The sequence below is a fragment of the Numida meleagris genome, chromosome 5 (assembly GCF_002078875.1).
Source record: "Numida meleagris isolate 19003 breed g44 Domestic line chromosome 5, NumMel1.0, whole genome shotgun sequence".
NCBI lineage: Eukaryota > Metazoa > Chordata > Aves > Galliformes > Numididae > Numida > Numida meleagris.
In genome coordinates, this window is record NC_034413.1 from 51,339,978 (window position 1) to 51,364,995 (window position 25,018).

General features: G+C 46.0%; 2 protein-coding genes across 3 annotated transcripts in view; both read right to left on the reverse strand.

The window, feature by feature from the left end:
- CDCA7 (cell division cycle associated 7) lies at positions 337-8,396 on the reverse strand. Its single transcript, XM_021399919.1, has 10 exons — positions 8,277-8,396; positions 7,309-7,431; positions 6,826-6,936; positions 5,838-6,089; positions 5,336-5,413; positions 4,587-4,775; positions 4,116-4,256; positions 3,532-3,681; positions 2,736-2,872; positions 337-2,415 (listed from the first exon to the last, which is right to left on the reverse strand). The coding sequence occupies exons 1-10, from the start codon at positions 8,295-8,297 to the stop codon at positions 2,385-2,387; spliced, it is 1,233 nt and encodes a 410-aa protein (XP_021255594.1). The 5' UTR covers positions 8,298-8,396; the 3' UTR covers positions 337-2,384.
- The window catches only part of MAP3K20 (mitogen-activated protein kinase kinase kinase 20), an 86,181-nt gene continuing 76,457 nt past the window's right edge, over positions 15,295-25,018 (reverse strand). The window contains exons 16-19 of one of the 2 annotated variants that reach the window (XM_021398146.1): positions 22,605-22,721; positions 20,978-21,052; positions 19,747-19,897; positions 15,295-16,309 (exon numbers count right to left, since the gene is read on the reverse strand). In XM_021398146.1, coding sequence (XP_021253821.1) covers positions 15,636-16,309; positions 19,747-19,897; positions 20,978-21,052; positions 22,605-22,721 — 1,017 coding nt within the window. In that variant the 3' untranslated portion in view covers positions 15,295-15,635. The remainder of the gene's footprint in view (positions 16,310-19,746; positions 19,898-20,977; positions 21,053-22,604; positions 22,722-25,018) is intronic. The other variant, XM_021398145.1, reaches the window with a different exon arrangement.

Below are 25,018 nucleotides of genomic sequence, written 5' to 3' on the forward strand. Positions count from 1 at the left end.
TTGCTGCCCATAGGCTGCAGATATAGACCACGGGCTCTTCATCAGGTTAGTATCAACAGTACTGAAGTAGCCGTAATACAGAGGACTGGGAAAAAAGATGCATTGAGGTATCTCAAAATCATATCAACCTTAAATGTAACAGACTCCCCAGATTAAATACAAATTTACTCTCACATCACCAGCACTGTGATAAAAGGCAAGTACCCCTAGCAAGAGTAAAGCAGTGAGGACTTCTGTGGACAGCTCAGACACTGCTTCTCAGCAGCAGATACAACAGTTCATCTGAAAAGCGGTGTGTTTTTTTTTTTTTTTTTAAGAACAGTTCAGAGGCAAGAATTCTAACCGAGAAAAACTTTTATTTTTAAAATAAAAACCTTCATACAGAACTTTGTCGATGGGAAGAAATCTAAATACAGCAGTTTCCAGGATACAGAGCAAGGATTTACTTTTAGCACAGTTCTTCCACACTCCAGCAATCAGAAGGCAAGCACAGCAATTAGAAAAATCACTCTTATCTGTCAGAACATGTACTTCTGGAGTTCCTTCTTCAAGAGATGAACCTGGAGAATAGGCCACACTCCACCTAAGATTGCACAGCTAGTTACACTATGGAAGCAGGGGATGGGAGGCTCTCAATAGCACAAGGTTATTTATGAACCAGATCTGCAAGTCTGAGACAAATATATTCTGTTTCCAAGATCCTCCTTCTCCCACACAGTTCTAATTCCCAGAAAGGTATAAAATGTGGATCATTATATACAGATTGCAAACAAGCAGAGAGGTCAGAAGCTGCGTTTTGTTCTAGTGCTCAATAAATCCAAGCTGACTCTTCCTACTGTTCAACTGTACATTATGTATAACAGAGCATTCTAAATCTTAAACAAAACTTGGACAGTAGTTTCCATTACCCAACTAAACGCATGCTTACGCTGTGGTTCTCCAGGCAGTTTTCATGGCGCCTTCAATTCTACAGCAGTGAGAAGATGCTATTCACACAATACTAGGTATCCTTCAGCTCAGTTCTTGCTGTACATGTGCTCCATTAACATCATCATACAAAATACTCTTCTACAGTCATGCTGAGCCAAAAATAAATAGAAATATAGATGGATTGTTAAAGAGGAGACCACAGCACCAGCCACATTTTAAGTGCTCACAAACTGCGTGCAACCCATCACATCTCCTTTTTTATTCAGTTTTAAAAGCCTTTTCATCAATTGTTCCTCCTCTGTTACCACAGTCAGGGCACGTCTCTTGAGAACATTATCCATGTTTGTGCTGTTCTACGCAAGCCGAAGAATAATTCATTTTAAGCTGGACTGCAGCTTAGAAAGCCTTTGCTTTTTATTTTTGCTCATAGGTAAAAGAAAATTGAGTGACCGTTTGTCACTGACCCTTCTCCTGATAGCATTCAACAAGTCACCATCCTTCACCCACTTGCTGTTGGCCAATGGCTACATCAACTACTCCTCTACTTCGTTAAGCCCCAGGCCGATTCAGCAGAGAAGCATTACTGCAGTTGGCAGCAACAGAAAAGAGAACCAAGAAGAGAACCCAAAAAACATCAGTAATTTAACAGGTCACTCCATGAGGCATACCCACATTCTCAGATCAGTCACCACTACACAACAGCAGCGCTGGTGCAGTAGGAGCTTCCAGCAGTGGCCTCCTCCCATCTGAGAAAACACAGAACACAAGAGCCTACCCCTAATTGCTTCTGCTGCAATTTAAATCATTCAGTAGAGAATCTCCTTCAAAATGGCCAATGTGCACTTCAAGTGCTCTATAAACCCGAATGTTAATGCTTGAAGACTGCTCAACTGCAACCTTTAGGCCTTCCTTTTTGAACTTACGAGTGAATTGCTGTTTTTGAGGATTGTTAGTTTCTGTTTGATCAATTATGTTCAGGAAGAGTCTATTGCAGCAGAAGTTGGCCAGGAGTTAAGCACACACCTTTCCCCACTTGGTTCTGTGGGGAACAATGCCCTAAACGTTCAGAACATTCATATCTTTTTGTCATCAACTTCAAAGAACAAATAAACCTGCAGTACAGATCAATGCATGAATAGAACTCCAATGGCTTAAAGCCCCATCTCCTTTCAAGATAAAAAAAGTTGTTGGCATAAAAGCAGGGACTGATGCTATCTCATTTTTTGTTTTACAAAAGTTGCTTAAAAAGAAACCAAAGGCCTGCAGGCAAAGATCTCTATTAAACAGTTTCTTAAAGTACGATTTGCACAGCAATATGCTTTTTTTTTTTTTAAAAACCCAAAAGGGGAGGGAACCAAGGCACTGGCTTTGTAGTCTCATTTGATTAAACAATTCACTGTAGGCAATAATATGGCACTGGTGAAAGAGTACGCAAGTCAAAGGCGGTCACAGCTTCAGTCTTCCACTCCGAGTTCTTGTTTCAGACTGAAAGACAAGCAGAAACTTGAGTTAGTTTATAGCAAAACAGTTTGGAAACCCTTTAGACAAATTAGTGGAGGTAATGACAACAAACAGAAGTTAAAAGCAAAAAGTGGATATACCACTTATTTTGGGTGAAAACTAACATGTTTTGTTAACATAGTTAACAAAACTAACAAAAGACTTGTGGAAAAATATCAGATTCAAAAGACGATGTGGACTGATCTTGAGATATCTGAGTTACAACTGAGAGCTGTCTTCTCCCAGTCTTCAGATGCTATCCCACACAGAGCAAAGCCATGCCACTGGCACAATGGCAAGCTTACCCTTTCAAGTAGGCATGGACATTGTCATAACCGTGGTACTTGGCCAGATAGACCAGGACACCCGTAGCACATCTGCCATCTCGCTGTCTGCAGAAGCTACAGTTGCAGATTCCACGACATGGTGGGCACCTCCAGGACTAGACAAAAGAAACAGACATTATCTCCTTTAACTGAACTGCAGTGTGAGGCAGAATTCACAACCACAGCTTAAAAGAGGGTCCCACACTCACTCCTCTTAGTGAACGTCAGTGCTGCAGGAGTTGCCTGACTGAGAAAAGTCCCAGTTCTTCAGTCTGTAAGGTATTAAGCTTTCCTTTGCCATCTTGGCACGTAACCATAGGAAATATTCTACTCTGCTCAGCTCCTAAGCCATTTCCATAGCCCACAGCAGCAAGACTTTTTTCCTCCATGATACAGTTCCTCTCCAGAGTACATTAAGCACTAATGCAAGAAATACTAGAGAACACTATCCTAAATATACAAGAATATTGTTAGCTGCTCTGCTCTCCTAGTTTATTCCTGAAAATAAAACTGCAAAAATACAAACTAAAAAGAGTTCTAGACAACAACATTCTATCGTTCAGTTTAAATCAAACTAAGACATGGTTAGTGGGCATGGTGGTGATGTGTTGATGGTTGGACTAGATGATCTTAGAGGTCTTTTCCAACCTTCATGATTTTAAGTATGCATTATGTACTACAACACTGCAAGCAGTTCCCTTACTAAGACTCTTCAGCTACGAGCTAAGAGGTGCATTTGCTACTCAAAGTAAGTCAGTATTAAAAGTTGACTTACCGGATCCAGCAACGCTGTTCTGACATCTTCCCCATACCTATTGCGGAGGCACGGCCCACAGAACTGGCCCCGTACCCCTATGCAATCAGGGTTACGACAATTGGTCTTGGTGTCTATGGTTTTTTGGCGACACTGATGACAGGTAGATCCCTACAACACAGAGAAAGTAAATCAAGAAGCAGAACATTAAAAGTAGCTCCTTCGCTGGGGGAATAGAGCATTTAACAAGCAATCTCTCCGGCAGCTAGCAGTGCTCATCCTGAAACAGAAAGCCACCCCACAAATTTGAATCAAGATTCCATCTTCTGTGTCTGTTAACAAACACTTTCACAGGCTGATATCACCAAGGTACTACAGTTGATCCAGGGCGAGAACAAGTCAGTTGGCTTGGTAAAGGCCACTCTGTTAACTCAGGGAAAGATGGGAGATGGCGTTCCAGAACCTCAGGCTTATTTCTCCCAGAAATCACACTCCTCCTTTCAGTGACAAGGGAGTCAGTTCTATTTCATGCTACACCACAAACAAGGAGTAGCAAGCAAGTGATTTTACAGAGCGTTCATTTCAGGAAGCTGGAATACACTTACCATGGTTCTGTTGTACACTTTCTCTCTCGCAGATCCACAGATGTTATTCAGCTCTTCCTCTGTTATCTCCTCAACTGGTCGCACAATGTGTGGAAGAGCCATGGCACCACGGTGACCCCTCCTGGGAGTTTGGGCATCATGCTGGATAATGAAGACAACATCATTAGGATTGGATTCAGCAAGAATTCTACAGAATGCAAGACTCTTCAAATCAATGCTGAAGCCTCAAATATCTATTCATATTTAAACAAGAGATAAAAAGCTGCAAAGACCAATGATGTGTATGCTGCTTTAGCATACAAAGGATGACAGATCAAGTGAAACGCCCCTGGATCTTTCTTAACTTTAAGCTGGAGTGCAAGAGGAATTCATCCAGGATAACGTGCTCTGAATTAATTTTTATGTTTTTGAAGGGATAGAAAGCCATCTTCAGTGACAATCTGCAACTGGAGAACCAGAACCTCAGCATACCTCCAGGTCTTCATCAGACATCTTTCTCCTTCTCACTAGGAGGTACCGGTCATCATCTTCCTCTTCTGGTAAAGGAGTAGGAGGGCCTTCAATCAGGGACCTGGATCTCGTGTGAGGCCGAGAACTTCGGTCAGGGTTCCTCCTCAACGCGCTTCTGGGAAGTGAGCGTCTTGGAAGTCGCTTTGGCGCCTGGTGAAGTTTGAGAGAACTCAATGAAACAACAGCTTCAGTCCTCACTGTACAGAAATTCCCATGCACAGCAGCAGAACCCACATCTACGCGAAGTTTCCACTTTTATTGTTACTCATGCAGCTTACAAGTAAATTAGCAACAAAATCCAGCACACTGCTAATTCACTACCCTATTACTTTAAGTACCTAGGTAATCCAAAGGTCAGGCTCTTTTCTGAGGCTTCAATCTCAAACAATATTCAGACTTGAGCTTCAAAGCTTTGGCTGCTCTGCCTTATCTCTAGCCTCTGTATAAATATGTATCTACGCAACATCTCATTCAATTTTATTGGCCTGTGGAGACACTTAGGCCTTTGTGAATTAATCTGATCCATTTTATACAGTGGCAAATCAGAAGAGAATTGCACAATGAGGATGTCTGGTTCAGTAAACTATACAATTTTGAACTGGACTTTGATTTATGAGGTTTACTATGCTTTTTAACCAAGAGTCCTGTATTGTAGTGCAAGAGTTTGAGACTCAGAAACCTTAAGGCAAATATACTAAGTTTGTACTTACGTTACTGGCAGTTGGAAGTGATCTTCTCCCACTGAAGATACCAGAAACATTTTGCAACTCAGCCATTAGTTTTGCAAGCTAACAAAAGAAAGCACAACCTTAAACAGGAGTTTATGTGCTATTACAGACTATCAGATTAGGACAATTGACTAGAATTACACTTGCTGTAAGTAAGTGCAGCCATTCTTCAAATTCTGACTTTTATATCTCATTTTTATGTTCTAGTGACTACAGGTAATTTGAAAACGCTCAAACTTAATAGACTTCAAGCCTAAACAAAGAATAGGCCTTAAACATACAGATTTTTACTGAAGGACTTCTACCAGCTTCTGTATTTTGAAATGCCAGTGAACATAAAGTATCAGATTCAGGTATTAGGAATGTAAATTCCTCTTCATGCATTCACATAATTCGCATCAGGGTTAAGCTGAATAACCAAAGACTCCCCAGGAGTCAAGGCAGGGGGAAAAGAGGGAAAGCAAGGGACAGGCTGAGTACTTGCCATCGCTTTGTTTTCCTTGATATTTAAAGCTCTTTTTTCTAGAAACAGGGAGCCCTTTTCTTCAGAATCTGAGTCTGAATCTGGAGCAGGCATCACATTTTCAGGAAGAGATTCCACCTCAGCCTTCCTCCTTCCTGATCTTCGAGGTGGAAACTTCATGGCTACTTTGAGAGGAACAGTGCATTTCCTCAGTCTCAGAGGTACCTCTCTGCCAGCGCTGACATTGCTCTCCTCTGAATCAGATTCCAGTTTCTGTTAACAAATCACAACGAAAACACATAAAACAGAATGAGTTGCTCTGCAATTAAACAGTCTGACTCCTACTTGTTCTCCTTTCTGCCGTGTATAACTCAGACACACATATTCTCCCAGTCAGATGCTAACCTAATTATTCCTTGGCAGGCTTTTTAAGTTCTGACAGGAACTTACTGATGCCAAACACGGTGATATTTGAGTTTGCTCTACTCAATACTAACTCCTGGTATTTTTAACAACAAACCTGCTCTTTCATTGAAGTTACAAAAAGCAGGATTCTACCACCTACCACTATTTCTGTACTGGTCAAGTGGTACAGCATTCCCTGTTATGCTGTGAGAGGGCACATCTGACTGCACGTTAGTGTATGCAGAGATTTTGCTTGGGTTTGCTGGGGTCCATAAGATAGTGTAACATTTTGCGTTGAAGAAACCAGAAACGTTAGAGTCTAACAAAGACCAACAACCATCAAGGACAGCTTTAACAAGTAGTATATTTTTCAATCCATGCGGAAGACTACTCTGATCCTGCAAGGCTCAGAGCGTGGGGGCTTATAAGGAAGACAAGAAGAAAATCAAACTATATCTACTTATATTTAATGTAATAGATCATTGGTAAAGTCACGTTTCTTTCTGACAACAATGTTTGACTTGGAAGCTGACATTTTTCAGTTACACTAAAGAACATGCAAGGATCTAAAATTAAAGCTGCAAACTGAGATCAGCCATCTTACCAAAGCACCTTCAATTTTCTTTTCTGAAAAGCCACAGAAGGATTCATCATCAGAGGATTCGTGGAAGATTCTGGCCAGTTCTTCTCTAACACTTGACCTCAGCTTGCGTTTCTGCAAAGAACAAAATACCCTTTAACTTCAGTTGGGCAAAAACAATTTGCATTTACAATACAAGAAATACAAGAAAATGGCTTTTTTTAATCAAAAAATAATAATAGTGAAGGGATTTACAAGCAGTTTCAGAACTGTGATTGCAAGCTACTAGGCACATCAGCTTAGGTGATGTCTCCAAGGTTGCTCGTTTGCTTCCAACACCTACCAGCTGGGAGCACAAGCAAGCAGAGACATGGAATTACAGCATGTAGCACAGATCTGTAACTGCTGTACAAAACGTAAGCGGAGCACGCAGCGTTTATCACGCCAACACACGGGGCTTTGCTAGCACTACTCCTTCAGATTTATTTGCTCCTGCCCTGTACTTACCGTGTTAGCAAAGTTGTCAGAACCAAAACTGTCGCAACTGTCGTCAGAGGATGAGGATGTCTCCATGGGAATCAGCTTGTTATTTCGGAACATGGTGAAGGTTCTCCTTCCAGAGCAACGACGCTGCAAAAGAACAGTGCCAGCCCCGTTACTGATGGGCACCAGCTGCACAGCACAGCAGTGGGACGTGTCCCTGTGCTGCTGCCTGTGAGCCATACCCACTTCAGAATACCTGCCATGCGTGAACACAGTGCACCTCCCTGCAGAATCATCACTACCATTAAACAAAACACCCCCAAACTTTAAAATGGGAACAGGTTCTAGTCTGAGAGATTTCGGATCCTTTTACAGGAGAGTTTTGTTTGCTCTTTACAAATAATTCTTTTAGTTCAGCAATGAAGTGGGAACGTACACAAACATCACATTTGTCCCTGCTCCTTATAGATGGGGCTGGAAACGTGCACATGAGCACCACCCCGAGATCTGCTTCGATTAAGTACTTTTAACTTGAGGCAAGCATTAAGGACACCACCGAGTACTTGAAACACACCGTTCCAACAGTGACCGGCGCAGCCCTCCTCCCGGGGCCCCACCAACGGCCGCCGGAAGGGCCTCCGCGCACCGCACCCGGAAAACGGCCCGGCCGGAGCCAACGAGCGCGGTACCCGCTGTGTTTCCTCCCGCCCCGCCCGGGGCAGCCGGTGGCCGCGGGCCCGTTAGCACACAGCCTCCTGCCGCGCTAAAACGGAGCCCTTCAGCGAACCCCCTTCCCCGCCACCGCGGGCTGCCTCCCCCCGCAGCAGCCCCCACGACCGCCGGGCGGGACGGGACGCGGATGGAAGGCCGATCCCCTGCCCAAGCCCCGCGGCCGGGGATGCCCATAGCTGCTGCCCCGAGGCCGCTCCTCTCGCCAAGCACCCAGTACAACGGTCCCCCTGCTCTGTCCTCCCACCCCGGGCAGCGCTCACCTGCGGGCGCTGCGGAGCCATGCTGACTGCGGGACGGGTGGCGGGAAATGAAGGTTCGCGCCAAAGCGGCTGGGGCAGAAGGGGGCGGGGCCTGGCGGCGCCTTTCCCGCGCTACCGCCCGCGTCCTGGCAGATGCGTCCGACACCCACGGAACCCAGCACCTTGAGCCCCTTCACCGCGCCCACCCGCGCACCCCGGCGGGGAGGATGGAGAGGCTGTACCGGAGCGCCCCAGAGGGCCTGGTGCGGGGGGCTCTTTTTTTTTTTTTCTTCTGGAGGTGCGGGGTTTGTATAGCTGCAAGGGCCTGGCCGCGTGGCGCGAAAATCTCCTGGCCGGAACGCGGCGGGTCGGGAGCGCAGAGGGGCGGGGCCGGGGGTGCTCGCGTGGTCTTTAGCTCTGTTGCGGTTTTATTTTTTTAACTACTTTTTTTCCCCACCATTCTGGGGAAGGATAATCATAATTAAAAAATTAAAGACCAGCACGCAACCGCTAGCTTTCAGGGGCTGGGTAGAGGAGGCAAAGGGTTCTTATATGTGCCTTCCGTATCTCCGTGCAGGGAGGGGTGGAGCCCGTGGCCCTGCTGCCCCAGGGCTGACAGCGCCTGCCGGGAGGCACAGGGGTACTTTGTGTAGGACTGCCGGCAGCAAGCCGGCTTTCCCCTGCTGCCCTACAGCTAGGGTGTTGCCAGGGCCTTAGGGGTGAGGCCTCTACGCCCTTGAGGGTACAGCAATGCAATGGGGTTTCAGAAGAAAGTTGGCTGTGTTACTCTGCAAACAGTTACTTGAAGCCAGGCCAGAGGAAAACAAACCCCCAGTCACTGTAAACTGTTCTGTGTAACGTCGCAGTCTCACGTTAAATCAAGCACGGCCGTTATGGGCAACAAAATGATTGCTGAGCGCTGAGCAGCCGGGATTTGGCAGCTAGGATTGGGTGAGGCCCCAGAAGCTGTACGGGATTTGCAGCCCCGCTGCTTGCTGTAATCCTGCCTTTATCCTGGCCCTACTCAAGGCACCTGCTCAGCGGTGCCGAGGGCCTCCCAGCAGCAGGCACAGCCCACGTCAGGCATGAGGGAAGCAGCCCTGCACGTGCAGGCCGCACGCAGGCCCGCGGCCCAGCCCGGGCTGTGAATAGCTGCGGCACAATGGGTGCCAGCCCTGCACAGGGTTTGTGTTTTCTATGAGCGATAGTCCCCATGTGAAAGCAGCTCCGCTTTCAGTCAGCCCATAATTACAGCCTTACCTGCACAGCGCACAAAGCCGGGGAACGCCACCTGGAGCAGCCACCCAGGCAGCTTCCAACCAGCTCCAGGCAGGGGTGCGTCCTGAGCAGCTGCGGGCTTTGCTTCTTCCAGAAAACTAAAATCACAAATACCAAACAGTTTCTCAATGGCAGCAGCTTTTGTCAACATTCTGAGCCGTGAGATTCAGGATTTTACTAGAAAATAACTGTCACGCAGAATGTTATGGGGCTAGCCAAGCCCGTGCTTCAGACTGCAGCTAATTTCCCAACTAATGCTTCATGGAAACAGCATTTTCCAAGCCACACATGTAATCAGTCGGCTTTAAAATGTATTGGCCTGAGCAGGGACTTTGTGGGGAAAGTGGCCAGGAGATGGGGAAGCCGTTTGGCAGAGGGGCTGCAGCCCTGCTTGGTGAGGCAGGGAAATAAATTGATGCGCTGAGCTCCTGCAGCCCCGAAAGGACGCTTGCTGTTACACAGGTGAAGGAGGACAGCCACTCTTGTAGATTTACACCTTGACCTCTGTGTGCTTGCTGGGTACCTCTGTCCCCTTGTCTTCTCGGTCCACACGTTCTTCTGTTTCAGCAGAAGGGGAGAGTAGAGGTTCTCATGACCACAGAGTACCTGTGGCACAGAGCAATAACACGTATCTTGGCTCTGTAGAAAAGAATAAGATTGCAGCCACTAATGACAGTAATTAAAAATTTCTCTAAGAGCTGTCCAATCACCTCTTCATCCGAGCAAATTATAGTGTGTTAGTAAAACCGTTAGTGCCACAAAATGAAGCTAGAAACATCTTGCATTAAAATAATCAGGCATTGATTTATGATGTAAATTGTAAATCGGTAACCTATAACACGCACTAATTAATTTCCTCTCTCGTGAAAGGTGTGTTTCTGTAACAGATCTGATCAGGCACGTGCATTTGCTCAGCTGCCGCCCTGCAGTGGCTACTGCTGCTGGAGGGATGTGTGAGGTGTACCGCCAGCTCCCCTGCCATTGGCTGCGACCCAGAGAAAGGAGGGTGGCCACTTCTGTGGACTTAATTGTAATTGGACCTCCACGTATTTGCTGGATGTAATTTTTTACGAAGTGCTTTTTCGCTTTGGCATTGTGCTCTGAACTGGAATTTAAAAAAAAATCTAAACATTTAGCATGGATAATTGGTTCATAGCCAAGACCACTGCTCCACAAAATACCTCCACAGTGCAATTAGTGTCTTTTTCCCCTTTTTCTCTCTCCAAGAAAAAATAATTTTTGCTTTTTAATTTATATCTCCTTGTGCTTTGCTGCAATTTCCTTGGTAGCACAGGTTGGGTGCAGACACGTCCTGCCTGCTGAATTGAAGGTGGCCACGTCTGGTTCTATTTGACAGCATGTTTCTTTGACCCAGACTGCTGAGGCCGTAAAAATGGAAAGAATAAGAGAAAAGAAAGCCAAAGGAATAACTACAGCCCAGCGAGAGGAAAAGTACAGGTTGATAAATGCCTCTAGGAGCCTGCATTCATCAGTGCCCTCAGAGAACAGCTGAAATGTGGTCAGCTCTGACAGAAATCTTAATGATTATTCCAAGTACACATCGCAGCAGATCGTTTGGAGCCCAGGGCATTGTGATGCACATTATGGAGCATAATTACAACGCTTGTTTGAGTATCCTGTAGCCGTTCCACAAAATGCATGGAAAAAAAAGGTTGATCAAAAAAAAAGTGGCTGCTGTTGATATGCAGTGGCCACTTTTGAAAGCTTGAGATCCCGGCCCTTTCACTCTGGGGCTTCGATTTATATTTCCCTTTGAAAACAGAAAATAGATTAAGTCACATCATAAAGAAATTGCTTACAAAATGTTCTGCAAATGCATAGCGGTGGGAAACAGGAGGCTATCAGGAAATAATCAAAATTGCTGCACTGTTTTTCTGCCCTTTTACATACACTTTGCTGTGAGGGCTGATTGGCGTCGCCTCTGCCAGCCACCAGGAGGGCAGAGGGTACAAGCGGGATGGAGGTGGGCAGGAAGGCACCCTGGGCTCCCCTTGGGGTTTCGTGTCCTTCATGTGCTTTCTCACAGCTCGAGGAAAATGCCCTGTCTCTGCTGCAGGAGCACTGACCTTTCTTGCTGAGGTGGGGCAAGAAATCTGTATGTTGAGCCTCAGGTGTGTGAAGCCACTCTGTTGTGCGGTGTCACCTACAGGACCATCCCACGGGGCGTCTCAGAGTAGGCACTGACCCTTGAGGCTGTCCGCCACCCTCTGCTGCTGCTGTCCTCTGAGAGGTTCATCCCAAATGCCCTGCCAAGATCTTGGCAGACCCTTATTAGCGTTATTGCCATAATAGACTTCTCCTCCATAACCTCTAACTTTTCGCAACAGACTGGCTTGAACTGCCAAGCGTGGGCACTTCATTAGATAAGAAAATTATGTAAAAAACCCTTATATGGTGGAAACATATACAGAAAATAATGCTGTCAGATGTAATTTTCAGAAGTAGCACAGCTATTTGGCTCCATTTTAAGTGATGCAAGATGTCAGGAGGTCTTCCGGTTTGTTTTTTTTCCCCCACAATTACAAAAGCAACTGCCTGTCTTTCCCAGCCTAAAGTAGTAATGAGAATAATAATTAGGTCAAAGTGCATTCACTAGCAGAGTCAAAAAATTCAAGTGCTCGTCTTTGACACAGCCCAGTATTCTTGGCAGCAGGTTTGCACTAAGTCCTAAAATACCTGGGATTTGGTCCCCATTAGCATTGAGTGCACTTGGTGAGGAGTATGGTTTCGGGAGCAGTGGAGGAGGACACAGAGGCTTTGGGCAACCTTTGCTCCTTACATGGGCTCCGCAAGCACGTGGTGAGTGCATGGGGTCGTGGTGCATACCCAGGGAGAGGGGCATTGCTGTCAGGTGTCACCAGCTGCCAGAAAACATTCAGTGGGAGCAGGATAGGAAGAGGTGAAATAAGAGGTGGTTAATATTTTCTTTAAAAAGCAAACGATGCTGGGTTCAAATGGATGTGACTGAAACCATTCTGTTGGCCTGTCCAAATTTGATAGGACCCAGAGAATCAGTCTTGGTGCATTATGACTATTCAAGCAGGTGAGGAGCGGAGGTCTATGGAAATAAGGCGTGTGGGGCTTGCTGAATGCAACGATGGCAACTCTAGTGGATCCCAGGAGAGCTGGAGTCAAACATTACCAAGTGAAGAGGCAGATCCCATGTCACAGTTTTACACATTCATGAAATAAAAAGAAAAAAGAATAAAATTTGTATCTGACTTAGTAAACATGCTCCCTATTGGATGCAGATATTCACTTACTTTGGACGTGCAGTTTTGCATTTGCCTTCATGAGTTCTTCTCTATTCTTCATCATCCAATCCAGAGATGTCCCAGAGCTGGCTTCTTGTAACTCACTGCATTTTACCCTCTGGAAAGGGAAAATGCGGGTACCTCTTGGGGATTAGGAAAACAGCAACACCTGCACATGGAGATATGAAGACCTAGGGAAAGGAGAGCCAGGAAAACAAGAGTTGTCTCTATAGCAGTGATAGGTTGTGCCACTTGTAGGGTCAGCCATGGAGGTAAACTGGAAGGCAGGGTGTCCGATTCCTAGTGTGCAAATCTAGACTTACCAGTACTTAAATATGCTTTGTTTTCTTAGATTTATGATTAAATAAATGAATAAATGAATAATAATAATAAAAAAAAACAGTATGGCTCCTTAGTAAAGGGCAGAGATTTGTTGAGGTGTATGTCCCCAAGATATTCTGATTTTCCATATTGCTGTGTGGCCTTCCAGCCAGCAGTGGCTGTGCGGTGGTAAAACATGGATATAAATTCCTCAGTTTCACAAAGTACTGGGGGTGAAAATGTGGGCACATTTTGCCTTATAATGAATTACTACCAAGTTAGAGACTAGATCTGGTGAGAATGACAAAGATGAGATGGAAAACGAGATCTTGCTGAAAAATTTTCACTTGAGCAGGCTTAAGGGGGAGCACTGTATACAGAAGAAGATATGAAGTGTATTTTTGAAAATTAAAATTAAAGGTTTCCACCCTTGAAGCAGGAACTGTATACAAATATATTCTAATATGAGGGATTTTAGGGATTTCAAAAATTGTTTGCCACCAAGTGATGTATTTATTGCTACTTTAGTACAAGAAGAGCTTTGGTGCCATGGTTTAGGGCATGCATTGAGTAAGAAGATTATTATTTTTTTCCACAAGATCAGTTACTCTTGCTTTAACCAGCAATTCTGATACAGCAAGAGGATTCCTAATCAGTCACTATTGCATGACTGTTTTATATTAAAAGGTGTGATCAATACCATCCGCTCCTCCTTTAAATGCTAATGAACACTTTAATACAACAGATGTGGACAGACAGTACACTGCAGATTAAAATTAGGCACAGCATTAAATTGCTTACAAACAGCAGAGCAATCCTTCTGGACATCTTGACAATCAACCACAAGCAGCTGATAAATCTTGAATTGCCACTGCCAGCCCTTGGTGTCTGCTGGGTATGGCCCTGTTGTGCAACTACATCGCTGTCCTCATCACCCTGCAAGAGAAATGTACCCTTCTGAACTCTCACTATTTCTTTCTAGGATTTGTGCTGGCCCAACTGGGAAAAGGTGCTGGTAAGAATCAGAGGAATGTGAACAGCCTATACTCCCTGGGTGGCCTCTGTGTAGGGCAGGGGATGTACATAGGTCACTCTCAAAGTAATGCCTCCTATTTATTTCCATGGGAACTACAACAGATGCAGGAAGGTTCAGCCTCAACTGCCCAATGTTGTGGGCCAACGTACTAAAGTAGGAGGCATTACTTTTGGAGCAGCCCTAGTACATGCCCTTTTGACAATCCAGTGATGGGGCAGTGGTGACGGGGACTCATCAGGGATCATGCACTGGCAGCTCCTCCAGCATTGCTCACAGTCGCATGGCAGTGAGCATCGTGTGGCACTGATGGTATCTAGTACCTCACTCAAAGGCATCTCTAATTTACAGTTTCTTGGCTTTCAGAGGGTCCCATGTGTTGCTTTGGGTTCAGCTCCTTTATCTGTTACTTCTTTTTTTTTCCCTCTTGCATCTTGGGAAATCCTAACTTTTTTTCCCTGTTTAATTGTGTGAAATCAACTTGGAGTGAAAAGGCCAACAAGGAACTTTCTGAAGACAAGTGAGTCTACGGCTGTGCCTTTGTTCTCAGTGGAGCTAAAGACCACATTAATCACAAACTTTGCTGACCTTGTCTTTACTGCCTGAAGACTGAAAGACAAAGGCAGCACAGCCTGCCCACATTTAAAAATTCAATTAAAAAATGCCTGCTGCCCAGGGATAAACACTATCACAGACCTCAGAGGGGATGGATCTATCCATTATAAAGGCAATGCCTTGTTCTCCCTCCCTCTCTTTTTCTTTTTTTCTAAAAGCATAAAGCCTATTTTTTTTTTCTCCTTCTGATTACGACAACTGTACGTGTCGCAGTGTCTGCTCTGTGGTGTCAGATACCCGGTGTCTGGGTTTTAAAAAAGAGAGAGACGAGAAATTCCTGAGGGGATGGATGGCTGGAAGTGGAGAAGTGAAGTTACTGGAGTGGGCCTGAAGAAACAGCTGTGTGTGCTCCTGCTTTTTGTGATTGTGCTGGTCTGACCAAAATATTACCTCCTCCTATGGCCTTGGCAGAAGCAGGTTGAATAAAGTGTATGGAAACTGTGCTCAGAGCGGTGACGGGAGAGTTTGCAGCACAGATCCTCTGTAGATGAAACAGAGACCTTTTTGTTACAGCATATGGCTGTGTATTACTGATTTTATTTTTTTAAATATTAAGCAAATTAGTGCACATCCAGTCAGCTAAGAACATGAGCAGCCAAAGAGGGGAGGCAACCATATTAAATCCATCAGTACTGGGAGGGAAGAGGTCACATTGCTGAGGGCAGGCTCCTTGCAGGCGCCCACTGGCAGGCTGCATGCAGAGCTGTGCAACCGGCCCAGCGAGGTAGTGTCATGGCTTCAGTGCGGTGCGCCGAGAGCCGGAGCACGTCGAGCAGAAGCACGTGTCGTCTCCCAGTTGAACATTCAGTGGAATAAGAGAGAAGCCGGCTCCATCACAGCCCACAGCTGTTCCCCCCGTCAGAACGTCCTCCGGCCCCGCCAGCTGCCCTTGGGCCTCTCCTTACCCTGCTTGCCAGTGCTCTGTCTGTGGGGCTTCTTCATGTACTGCACCTTTATCCACCCCCCCTCGCTCGCCTTGCCCTCCCCCTCGCTTCTCCTGGGCTCACTCTCCCCCTGCAGCGGCATGCCAGGGATGGCCTTGGGCTGGGGGGAGCTGCGGGGGTACCTGCGGTGCTCGTGGGCCGGGGGCACAGAGGCAGTCCTGCCAGCCCTGCCTGAGGACCTGGGGGGCACCGGGGAGCTCGTCCCGCTGCGCCGTCCATCGGAGGAGCTGCGGGAGTTGCCGCTGTGCGAGGCGTTCCTGGCCTTGCCCGTGGACCTGTCCCTCTCTGAAGCGGTGTCTGACGCCGTGCTGGAGGTGCTGCTCCCCTTTGAGTTGAGGTGCAGGTTTGACAGGTTTCTCACCAAACTGTGTGAGAGGGGAGAGGAGTTCCTGGAGTGGCTGATGGAGGTGTAGTGGTAATTGATTGGCCCGCGCATCCGCCTCACAGCAGCGGCGTAGGAATCCTGGCTCTGCAGGTAGGGCAGGTAGTGAGAGATGGTGGTGGGGCTGTGTGGGTGGCCGTGCTGCAGGGAAATGGCTTTGGCTATCTGGTGCATGCGCAGCGTCTGCATCCACTGGCTGTCGATGCCTGGCAGGGAAATGAAACAAGGTCAGCATCGTGTGAATTGCTGGGAAAATATATTCTGGTTCAGGTATGGGGTGAGTTAGGTTTTCCCTCTCTGAGAAACCTCTACAGATCACAGAACCACAGGATCATGAAGGTTGGAAAAGACCACTAAGATCATCAACCCGACCATCAACCCATCGCCGTCATACCCACGTTCCCAAGTGCCACGCCCATCCTCTTCTTGAACGCCTCCAGGGATGGTGACTCCACCACCCGCCTGGCCCACCTGCTCCTAAACCTCACCACTCTTTCTGAGAAGAAATTTTTCCTAACATCCAACCTCAGCCTCCCCTGGCACAACTTAAAGCCATTCCCTCTCATCCTATCGCTGTTAGCTGGGAGAAGAGGCCAACCTCCACCTCGCTACAACCTCCTTTCAAGTCATTGTAAGGAGTGATAAGGTCTGCCTTGATAAAAATTATACCCCAGCGACATCCTTGTACTCTTCCCGAGTTGCCTGACCCTTCTTCCAAAAATGGTAAACTCTCTTTTTTTCCCCCGAGTCTCAGCAGATTCCTCCTCAGCTTCCACAACAAATGAGCCTGCAGACCTCCGGAGCAGGTGTAGCCTGGCCACCTCCCGGTGCCTGCACTACCGCTGCACCCTGTGTTGCTCCCAGCCAGCACTGGCCATGCCCTTCGCAGTGCTGGAGGTGCTGCAAACCCTGCTGCAGTTTGCCAGACTCACTCTCTCTCTTTCCATTTTCTCACCACAACAGCCAGAGCCACTTTGCTTGTTATTATCACTACGAATTCAGAAGTCAATCCATTTCACATAATCCAGATACTAAGACCCAGCTGCACCCCACAGCCTCCATCCAGCTTCAGGCACAAAATGTAGCTTATGTAATTTCGCTCTAGAGAAATCTGAATGATTTTCCTTAAAAAATGCTTATGTCACTCCAACAGAAAAGCATGGCCCTAGCAGCTTGCAGCAGGATAAACACAGACAAGATTTTATTATCTGCAGCAGAGGACCTCAGCTCCTCTGTCACCTTTTGAAGGTCTCCAGAGGAGACATCTTCTGCTGCAAGCCTCTCCCTCCCACGGCAATGCTGCATCTGCCTGGGGAGTTCTGCGTGAGCTGGTAGCAGCTCTGTCCTTGCTAGGATTGCTCCCCGTTAGGATGTAACGGATGATCTCTTCCATTCCTCCTTCCCCCAGACTTTGCTAGAGTCCCAGGAGATTTAAATCACTTCAACTTAATGTCAAATATGCCAAAATGAAATAGTCTTTCCTGTCAAAGTGCAGGTCTGACGCCGCCTCAGCAGACAGCTCTGGCTGCACTGAGATGAACCTCCTTTCACAAAAAGGTGGGAATCAACTTCTCTGTTTCCTAACCTCCTTTCCTAACCTAAAAAATTGTTTCAAAATAAATACGCATGCTGAAATATATTTTCTAGACAGTCTCCTCTGCCATTTCCCCACCTCTTCCTACAAAGACTCTGGATGTAAAACACAGACCTCATAGATCTGGAAGCAGCTGGCTCAGGACTTGAATGTGGGTCTTCGTGTGCCACCAGCTCTCAGGTGGCGACCACACGCTCGGTGGGACCAGCTCCCTCCAGTGCCCAGCCTGGAGAGCAGCTGCCCAGTGGGGACCTCCCAGCACCACCTGAGGGACTGGCCCTTGCCCCAGTCCTCTCATGGGCTGGGGGCTTCTCCCTCATAAGGTCTCTGAGCCACCAGTTCTGCATGCTGAATTAAATGCTCCACGCAGTAACCTGCAGGGGCAGCGCCTTCACTGCCGGTTATTTTAGCTTCTTACACAGGTATTATTACCCTTACCTTTGTGCTTGGATTTGGTGGTGTTTTAAACCTGGGGTAGGTGATCTGGTAAAGAAGACAGGCCAGGAGATTTGCTAGAGCTGAGGCGCAGCTTTCACGCTGGCTGGTAACCCATTTCCTCTGAACTGTGCCTATTCACTTGAGTGCGGACAATATATTAGTGACTTCGTGCAACTCCTCCATGTGCCAGGGGGACAGACAAGCTCTCCCACCGCTCGCCACAAAAAAATGAAAGCAGCTTGGCTTACTGCGGCAGAGCCAACCTGTGAAGATACAACACCACACTTGGGTATGGCTGTATGGCTCATCAGCCCAAGACCTGGATCACCGGAGCTGATCTGCAGTGAAAACGTGTCTTTCAGGACATGCTGTGTTCCACACGCATTACAAAACACAGTTGTTCTATTCATTGGTAGGTTACTTAGGAATATGAGCACCCATTGTAAACGTGTCTGTAGTCTAAACCACCAGTGCTCAATTCACAAGGCCACTGCTCCAGATGCAGCAATAGTGCTACATGATTGAGGAAATACACTCTCCACTGACTGCTATCTTGTTCCAGCCCACATATTTCTACAGCAATGCTGTGAACTGAATCAGAAAAAAAACCACTTTGGCTAACAAACCTGTGTACAAAAAGAGTAACTTCAAGATGCAAAGAAGCTTTTCCAAAGCCCTGTTCCAGGAGAAGCCAGAACTGGAGTCAGGGCAGACCAGAATGGGTAGGCTGAGCTGTGGAAGAAGAGGTCAGTGGGAAGATTTCCACTCCTCTTTACAGCCATCAGGAACGTGTATTGGGTCTGCTCGTAACTGAGACATTTGCACAAAGTTGCCTGCATGCTGGGCAGCCAGGAGCAGGAGGAAAGAGATGACCACAGCACTTTTGGTGAGTTTGGGCTGCAGGGAGAGAAAGCCAGCATAAAAACCTGCTGAAAGCACTGGCTTCCTCAATTCCCAAAAAGGCTGTGGAAAATCATATTTCCCAACAGATGGAAGGAAGAGATGTGAGAGATTTCTCAGCAGTCATTTTCCTTTATGGCACAGCTACACAGATAATTACAGTATCCCACCTGCGCTCTCAGACGAGTCCCAAAGCTGGTTAGATGCACTGCCATTCAACTGCCTCCTCGCTGACCAGTCCCACCTTGCTGGTGGACTCAGATACATGGCGTCAGCCCTGCACTGGTGCAGCTTCATGGTCCTGCTTAATACTAGAAGACGTGAAGTATCTGGGGTTTTGGAGCAAAAGGATCTGAGCTATTGGTATGCTACTACAAGTGATTTACAGTATACCACAGATTTGCAGCTCATTGCCATGGACTGTTTCCAGCATACTTTCTATAGGATCATACAGGTCACCCCCCACTTAAATCGCACTGTGATATAAAATGTGTCACTACCTAACGTTCAGCCTCTATGCTAAGTCATACATGCCAGAGTGCTCCTGCATGTACCCATGAAGATGTAACAGGGACCACAAAGCCAGCTGAAACTGCAAGATGGTGCTCTGCTGTTGGACGAGAATCACAGCATTGACTTTTTGCTGTTCTCCACATAAACGCTTTGCCCACACCAGCAACAGAGGTATGCAGTTCACATGTAGTGACTTACTTGAGTCAGACCTGCTCCGTGAATGCCCCTCCGAGTTGGGGAGCGAGGTCTGTATCATGAGCTGTACCGCCTTGACCTCATCCTGTGTTTTCACCTTGCTCCAGCAGATAGCTTGGACATGCCTGGTGGATTTGGGAGCTCGAACGTCGCTCTGCTCAGGAAGGACACAACACACATAAGGACACAAGGCATGTGAGGACATAGCAACACACAACCCACTAAGCTCTCCTACCCGGGAACTTCCACTAGTGCCCGGGTGGCAGCCGCACTTTGAATACAGAGTTTGTTTTGCAAAACCACTTAGCCAGTTCTCATGTATTTTTAGACTAGATAATTTTGGCTGGTATTTTATGATTATGCTAAAAATGTGGCAGTGAATAAGTGTTCCAATTCATGTACCATGTGGAGGAAAGATCTGAAGGCCTTCTGCTACAAATACAAAGAGTATTTTACTTGTCATATAATGTGAACACCGCATAGGCAGAGCTTTCTGATAGAAGAGGTAGGACTAAGCAGGTATTTTTGCAGGGGAACCCTCTGCATTTGCTTTCTTGGAGTATCAAGCTCTTCAGCTACAGGGGCGACAATGCCTACGATTCCTGTGTGAAACTCCAGGGTGAAAGAAACCAAGAGCAACAGAAAATTGTTGTTCTTCACTTCTAAGACAAATCAAAAAGGTGCAAGATTTCCTCATCACTCCATCAGTGCTTGAATCCTTGCCCAGGACAGAGCTGGAATCTCAGTTACAAGCCTCACTGTGAAGCACAGCATTGGTCTTCATAAAAACACTTTTGTAAGCAACTGCAAGCTCTTTTTACAAAGGCTAATTTCTGACACATTACATGGCTAAATTGCCTTTGATATTTTGTTTTACTCTTTTACTCTTGACTTCTCATTCTCTTTCTTCTCCTGTTGCTCCTCAGCTCTCCTAATTAGCACTTCGCTGAAAAGGTAAAAAAAACCACAGCCTTCAAGTAATGCAAGCACACTGGCCATTACACTTCAAGCAAAAGGAATTTTCATCCTTGAGAAAAAGAGCCATCCCAAGCAGCTGCCTGAGGACACAGTCTTTGTAAATCTAATTCAGCTTTTGCTCCAAACTTTAGATTTTACAGTTAATTACAGGGTGCTGAGACTTGATTAGAGGATACAACAGAGCCGTGGGATGCTACTGCCACATCTCCCATACAGGTTATCTTAAATAAACATCTTTTTGTTTCTTAGAACTTACCTCATATGTAACAATACATTCTACAGACTGGTGTTCTTCGATCCCCACAATCCACTTCTCCATGACAAACGGTGGCTGAAAAGAACACGGTGCCAGTTTATAAGGTGCTCTTCATCTCCTGACTTGTCTCCGAAACACCCTAAAAATACTTCTAACTTTTGCCTTTTCTCGTCCTTTTCCATATTGTTAACATCTAAAAATGTTATGGGGCAAGCATATTTTGAAATTATTTACTTCCTCATTCACCAAATTAAATGGAGATTTCTACATATAACTGTAGGTATGACAGCACGGAATATTTTCATGGGGGCATCGCCCTTTTTCAGTTTTACGCACATGCAGTAAATATTCCTGGAGATAGTCCCTGACAGATCATACAAATCCTGAAGTATGTGTTAATCTTACTGTATCTGGTGACTACTACATTTAACTTTAAGCCTTTTCTTCTTTTTTTTTAAATGTAAAAATGGAAATGTCCAAGATGGAATTTCTGGAAATGAAACAGAAAGCTATTTTGCAATGAAATAACAACAACAATAAAATTACAACAGTGAAGAAATCACTAGATATAACAATAGTCTTAGTGTGACTATGACATTAAATACAAGAATACTTTCTGTCGAAGACATATTTTCCCTAAAATTCTGTTGAAAGTATGATTTTCAGTTTTTCCTTCAGCAAAAAAACAGCCAGAATTTTGCAAAAAAATACACAATAAAAAGCATTCAGGAGGTTTTTTTTGTTTTTATTTTGCATCTAAATCAGTGCACATTAGAGAAGCATTCTAACTGGTAATGAAGATATATATTTTTTCATTTATGATGTTAGCTACTATTAAGTAGAGCTTATTAATAAAAACAATCAGTTAAAATAACAGCAAACAGCCCAGTGCATTCTGTGCTTTAAGCAATCTTCTGTTGCTTATGGCAAAAGCAGTCTAACTGCTGGCCGGTAAATACTTACAGGCAGGTTCTCAAATAGGGTAAAAGCCCAGTGGCACTGAATTGCAGATGTGCAGGGCTGTACTGCTCGTGATCAACATGTTGACAGGTTTCAGTCTTTGGAACCCATCGTTGCATGAAAGAGGGAGTTTTAGAAGCATGTAAAAGTTCTAAAACTATGCAAAAAAAAAAAAAAAGAAGAGGAAGAAGAGGAAGAAGAAGAAGAAGAAGAAGAAGAAGAAGAAGAAGAAGAAGAAGAAGAAGAAGAAGAAGAAGGAGAAGAAGGAGAAGAAGGAGAAGAAGGAGAAGAAAATACCCAGACAAATCACATGGAAGTTTCGAATTGGAACATTTAAATCACTTTCTTCTCCTGAAAAGGAACGTAATTTTTTGAACATTCTCATCTTTAAAAGGGGTAATAAATTCAGATGCTATAACATGGAATTAAAACAAGAAAATAAAAATTAGTTCCCTCTCTTGTTTTTCTATTGTTAACATTATTGTCAGCTTAAAAGAGAACCAAAATAGCTAACTCCTATTATGATACACGTCTGTTTAAAATGTGCATTTTATTTAAAAGCTGTCAAGAGACTGAGCTTCTGCAAGCACAAAAGTCGACTGCTGTGGTATTTTAATGTCTTTGTTTGAGATCTGTGAATTCGTGAAAGCTTTAAGGCTGTAAATACCTTTGTCATCTTTAAAATCTCTACATCAGGTAGGTTAGTGTTGAATGTCACATCTTTTATGTAGGTTATTGCAATTTCATCCCCGTCCATCTCCATGTACATTTTCCATTTACAGTCCTATGAATAATAATAAAAAAAAAAGAATGCTGGATTGTTAGAATACAACAAATAGAAATAAAAATATAAAAAACCAAAGACTAACCAAATCCAGCCTATTCCTCACTGTACAGAGGAAAAAAATAAAACCAGTGATGATGACGACGAAGACAGGAGCATATACATGTTTTAGAATATGCATATTTTCCATTGTTAATGGAAAACCCTCAGGTTCTCTGGCTCACTTCCCACTGAGGTCCCTCTGAGAGACAGCTGCCACCTTGGCAGGTCTGACTGTTCTCAGTGGTCCCTTGGAAGGCCCCAGGATAGCAGCACTTCACCCAGCAGCACAGCCTGCCCATACGAGCAGTGGTGGCAAGGCACAGCCCATGGAAGCCATCACCCGGAGCCACAGCCAGAGCTAGCAGCCAGCCCTCGGGACATCTTCCTTGTGAACCTGGAAATGAAGGACCAGAGGGTCTATGCAACACTGTTAAGACAATTGCTCAAATAATGGGCAGGAGGATGAGCTGGTTAGTATAGCCCAGTTCCTTCAGATCCTGAGCGCCCAGCTCCTCTCACCTCCAGTAGCACTGGTAATTGCAAGGCAGCTCAGCTTTGAAACAGCAAGTCTAACAGACCAAAGCAGTGAAAGGTATCTTTAAATACCATGGGCTGAACACAGCACCAAATCCAGCACTTTGCATGGGCGTGAGCCTGCAAGAGGCTGATGGCTCTGGCTGCATACTGCAGGACATATCAAGTGGGCTGAGCACCGGGACCAGGGTCCCTGCCAATGGCCAAGGAGGCTCCTGCTGGGGACAACAGTGGCTGGGGACTGCAGATTTGCTGCTGAGCACAGCAAGTACTTTTGGGATTTGATGCTGTCCAGTGCACTGAGCTCCTACAGAAATCCGTTCCCTAAGGGACAAGGGGAGCGGCACCAAGCAGGGCATCTCCATCTTTCTGCAGCCCGGATGGGGACTGCCCATGAGAGAGGAGGAGCCCCTCCAGGTGTGCCTGAGGGTCAGGAGGGTCCCCACACGCTGCTGACCAGGCAGCTGCAGTCTCGGCATTCGCAGGAGGCAGTCATCTCCTCAAGGCTGCTCAAAAAATGCAAAAACTTTCAATAGGGACACAGATGGCCGCTTAGGGCCAAGGGCTGGCATAAGCAGTTATTTGCACACACAAATGTACAGCAGCCTAAGAAATACCCATTCGTACATGCGATTATCTGGTAGTGTTTGCACGTGCATCTCTCATAAATGTAACGCAGGAGCTCAGCCCTCAGAAGTCTCAAAGCTTTCAATCAGGCACTAAATTGGCAATTCCAAGATAAAAGAAAATCGGAGTATAATCATTTCCGAATCGTGGCAACAAATGATGCTTATGAAAGCATTTGGCCCTGTGTGTCCATCTGTCCCCATTGAAAGCTGACAAGTTTTATGAGGAGAGTGGACTTGCAAGTTGGTTTTAGCACCACCGCAGCCTCGCACTCAGGGCACTGGCCTGGGGCTTGCATGCACTGCGTTCAGCTTCCAGTCCTGCCATCATTTTCCTGAATGACCCAATAAGGTACCAAAGTCACTCCATGCCTTCATCTCTTAACCACAGACTGTGTCTCTCCGCATGGCCATTTTCTATCCTGTTGCTTTGGGCTGTGGGCTCCCACAGGGTTACAGACGCCTCTTCTCAGGTGCGTGCAGCATGATGTGGCACAGGCTGTTGGCTGAGGACTGTTCAGGCTAGGTAACTGAACTGCAGCAGTGCAGCAAGTTGGCTTTGACTCCTCCTCACCTCCCAACCTGAGCTCCAGTCACTGCCTGCACTGCCTTCCTTGCCAGACTTTTTAATAGGATTTCCTAATTTTGTGCTACCTGAGTTCCCTATTGCAGACCTAAGCTGAGACAAGTAAAGACCAACAAGTTGACAGAAATCAATAGCATCCAGCTATTTCGGTGCATCTCCTGCCATGAGCCTGGTGCCAAGCCAAGTACCAAAACTGTCTGCTGCCCTATGCTAGTGCTCCTGCACCTTCATGGCTCGGGGTTTTGTTCTCCTTACAGATCACATCTGAAAAGCATGAGCTTGTCTCAACTAACCACGTAAATCAAACTCCCATATCTACAAGGCTGACAGACTCTGTCAATATGGGGTCTGGGATGCGGTGGGCACCTGCCAGCACCCAGCCCTTTGCTGGATCAGCCGCACATGCAGGAATGCTCTGTGCACAAATGAATCAGGCTGCCCAACGCAGCTGTGGATACACAAGCCCTGCATGAACACCGCCTTCCCCTGCTATGAGTCATGGCTTTAGA

Coding starts and splice junctions, on each gene's coding strand:
- CDCA7 (XM_021399919.1), bottom strand. CDS start 8,297: ATGGCTCCGCAGCGCCCGCAG. Junction 5,414..5,837: donor TCAAGGAAAACAAAGCGATG/GCAAGTACTCAG, acceptor TTCTTTTGTTAG/CTTGCAAAACTAATGGCTGA. Junction 2,416..2,735: donor GTCCATGCCTACTTGAAAGG/GTAAGCTTGCCA, acceptor CTTGTCTTTCAG/TCTGAAACAAGAACTCGGAG.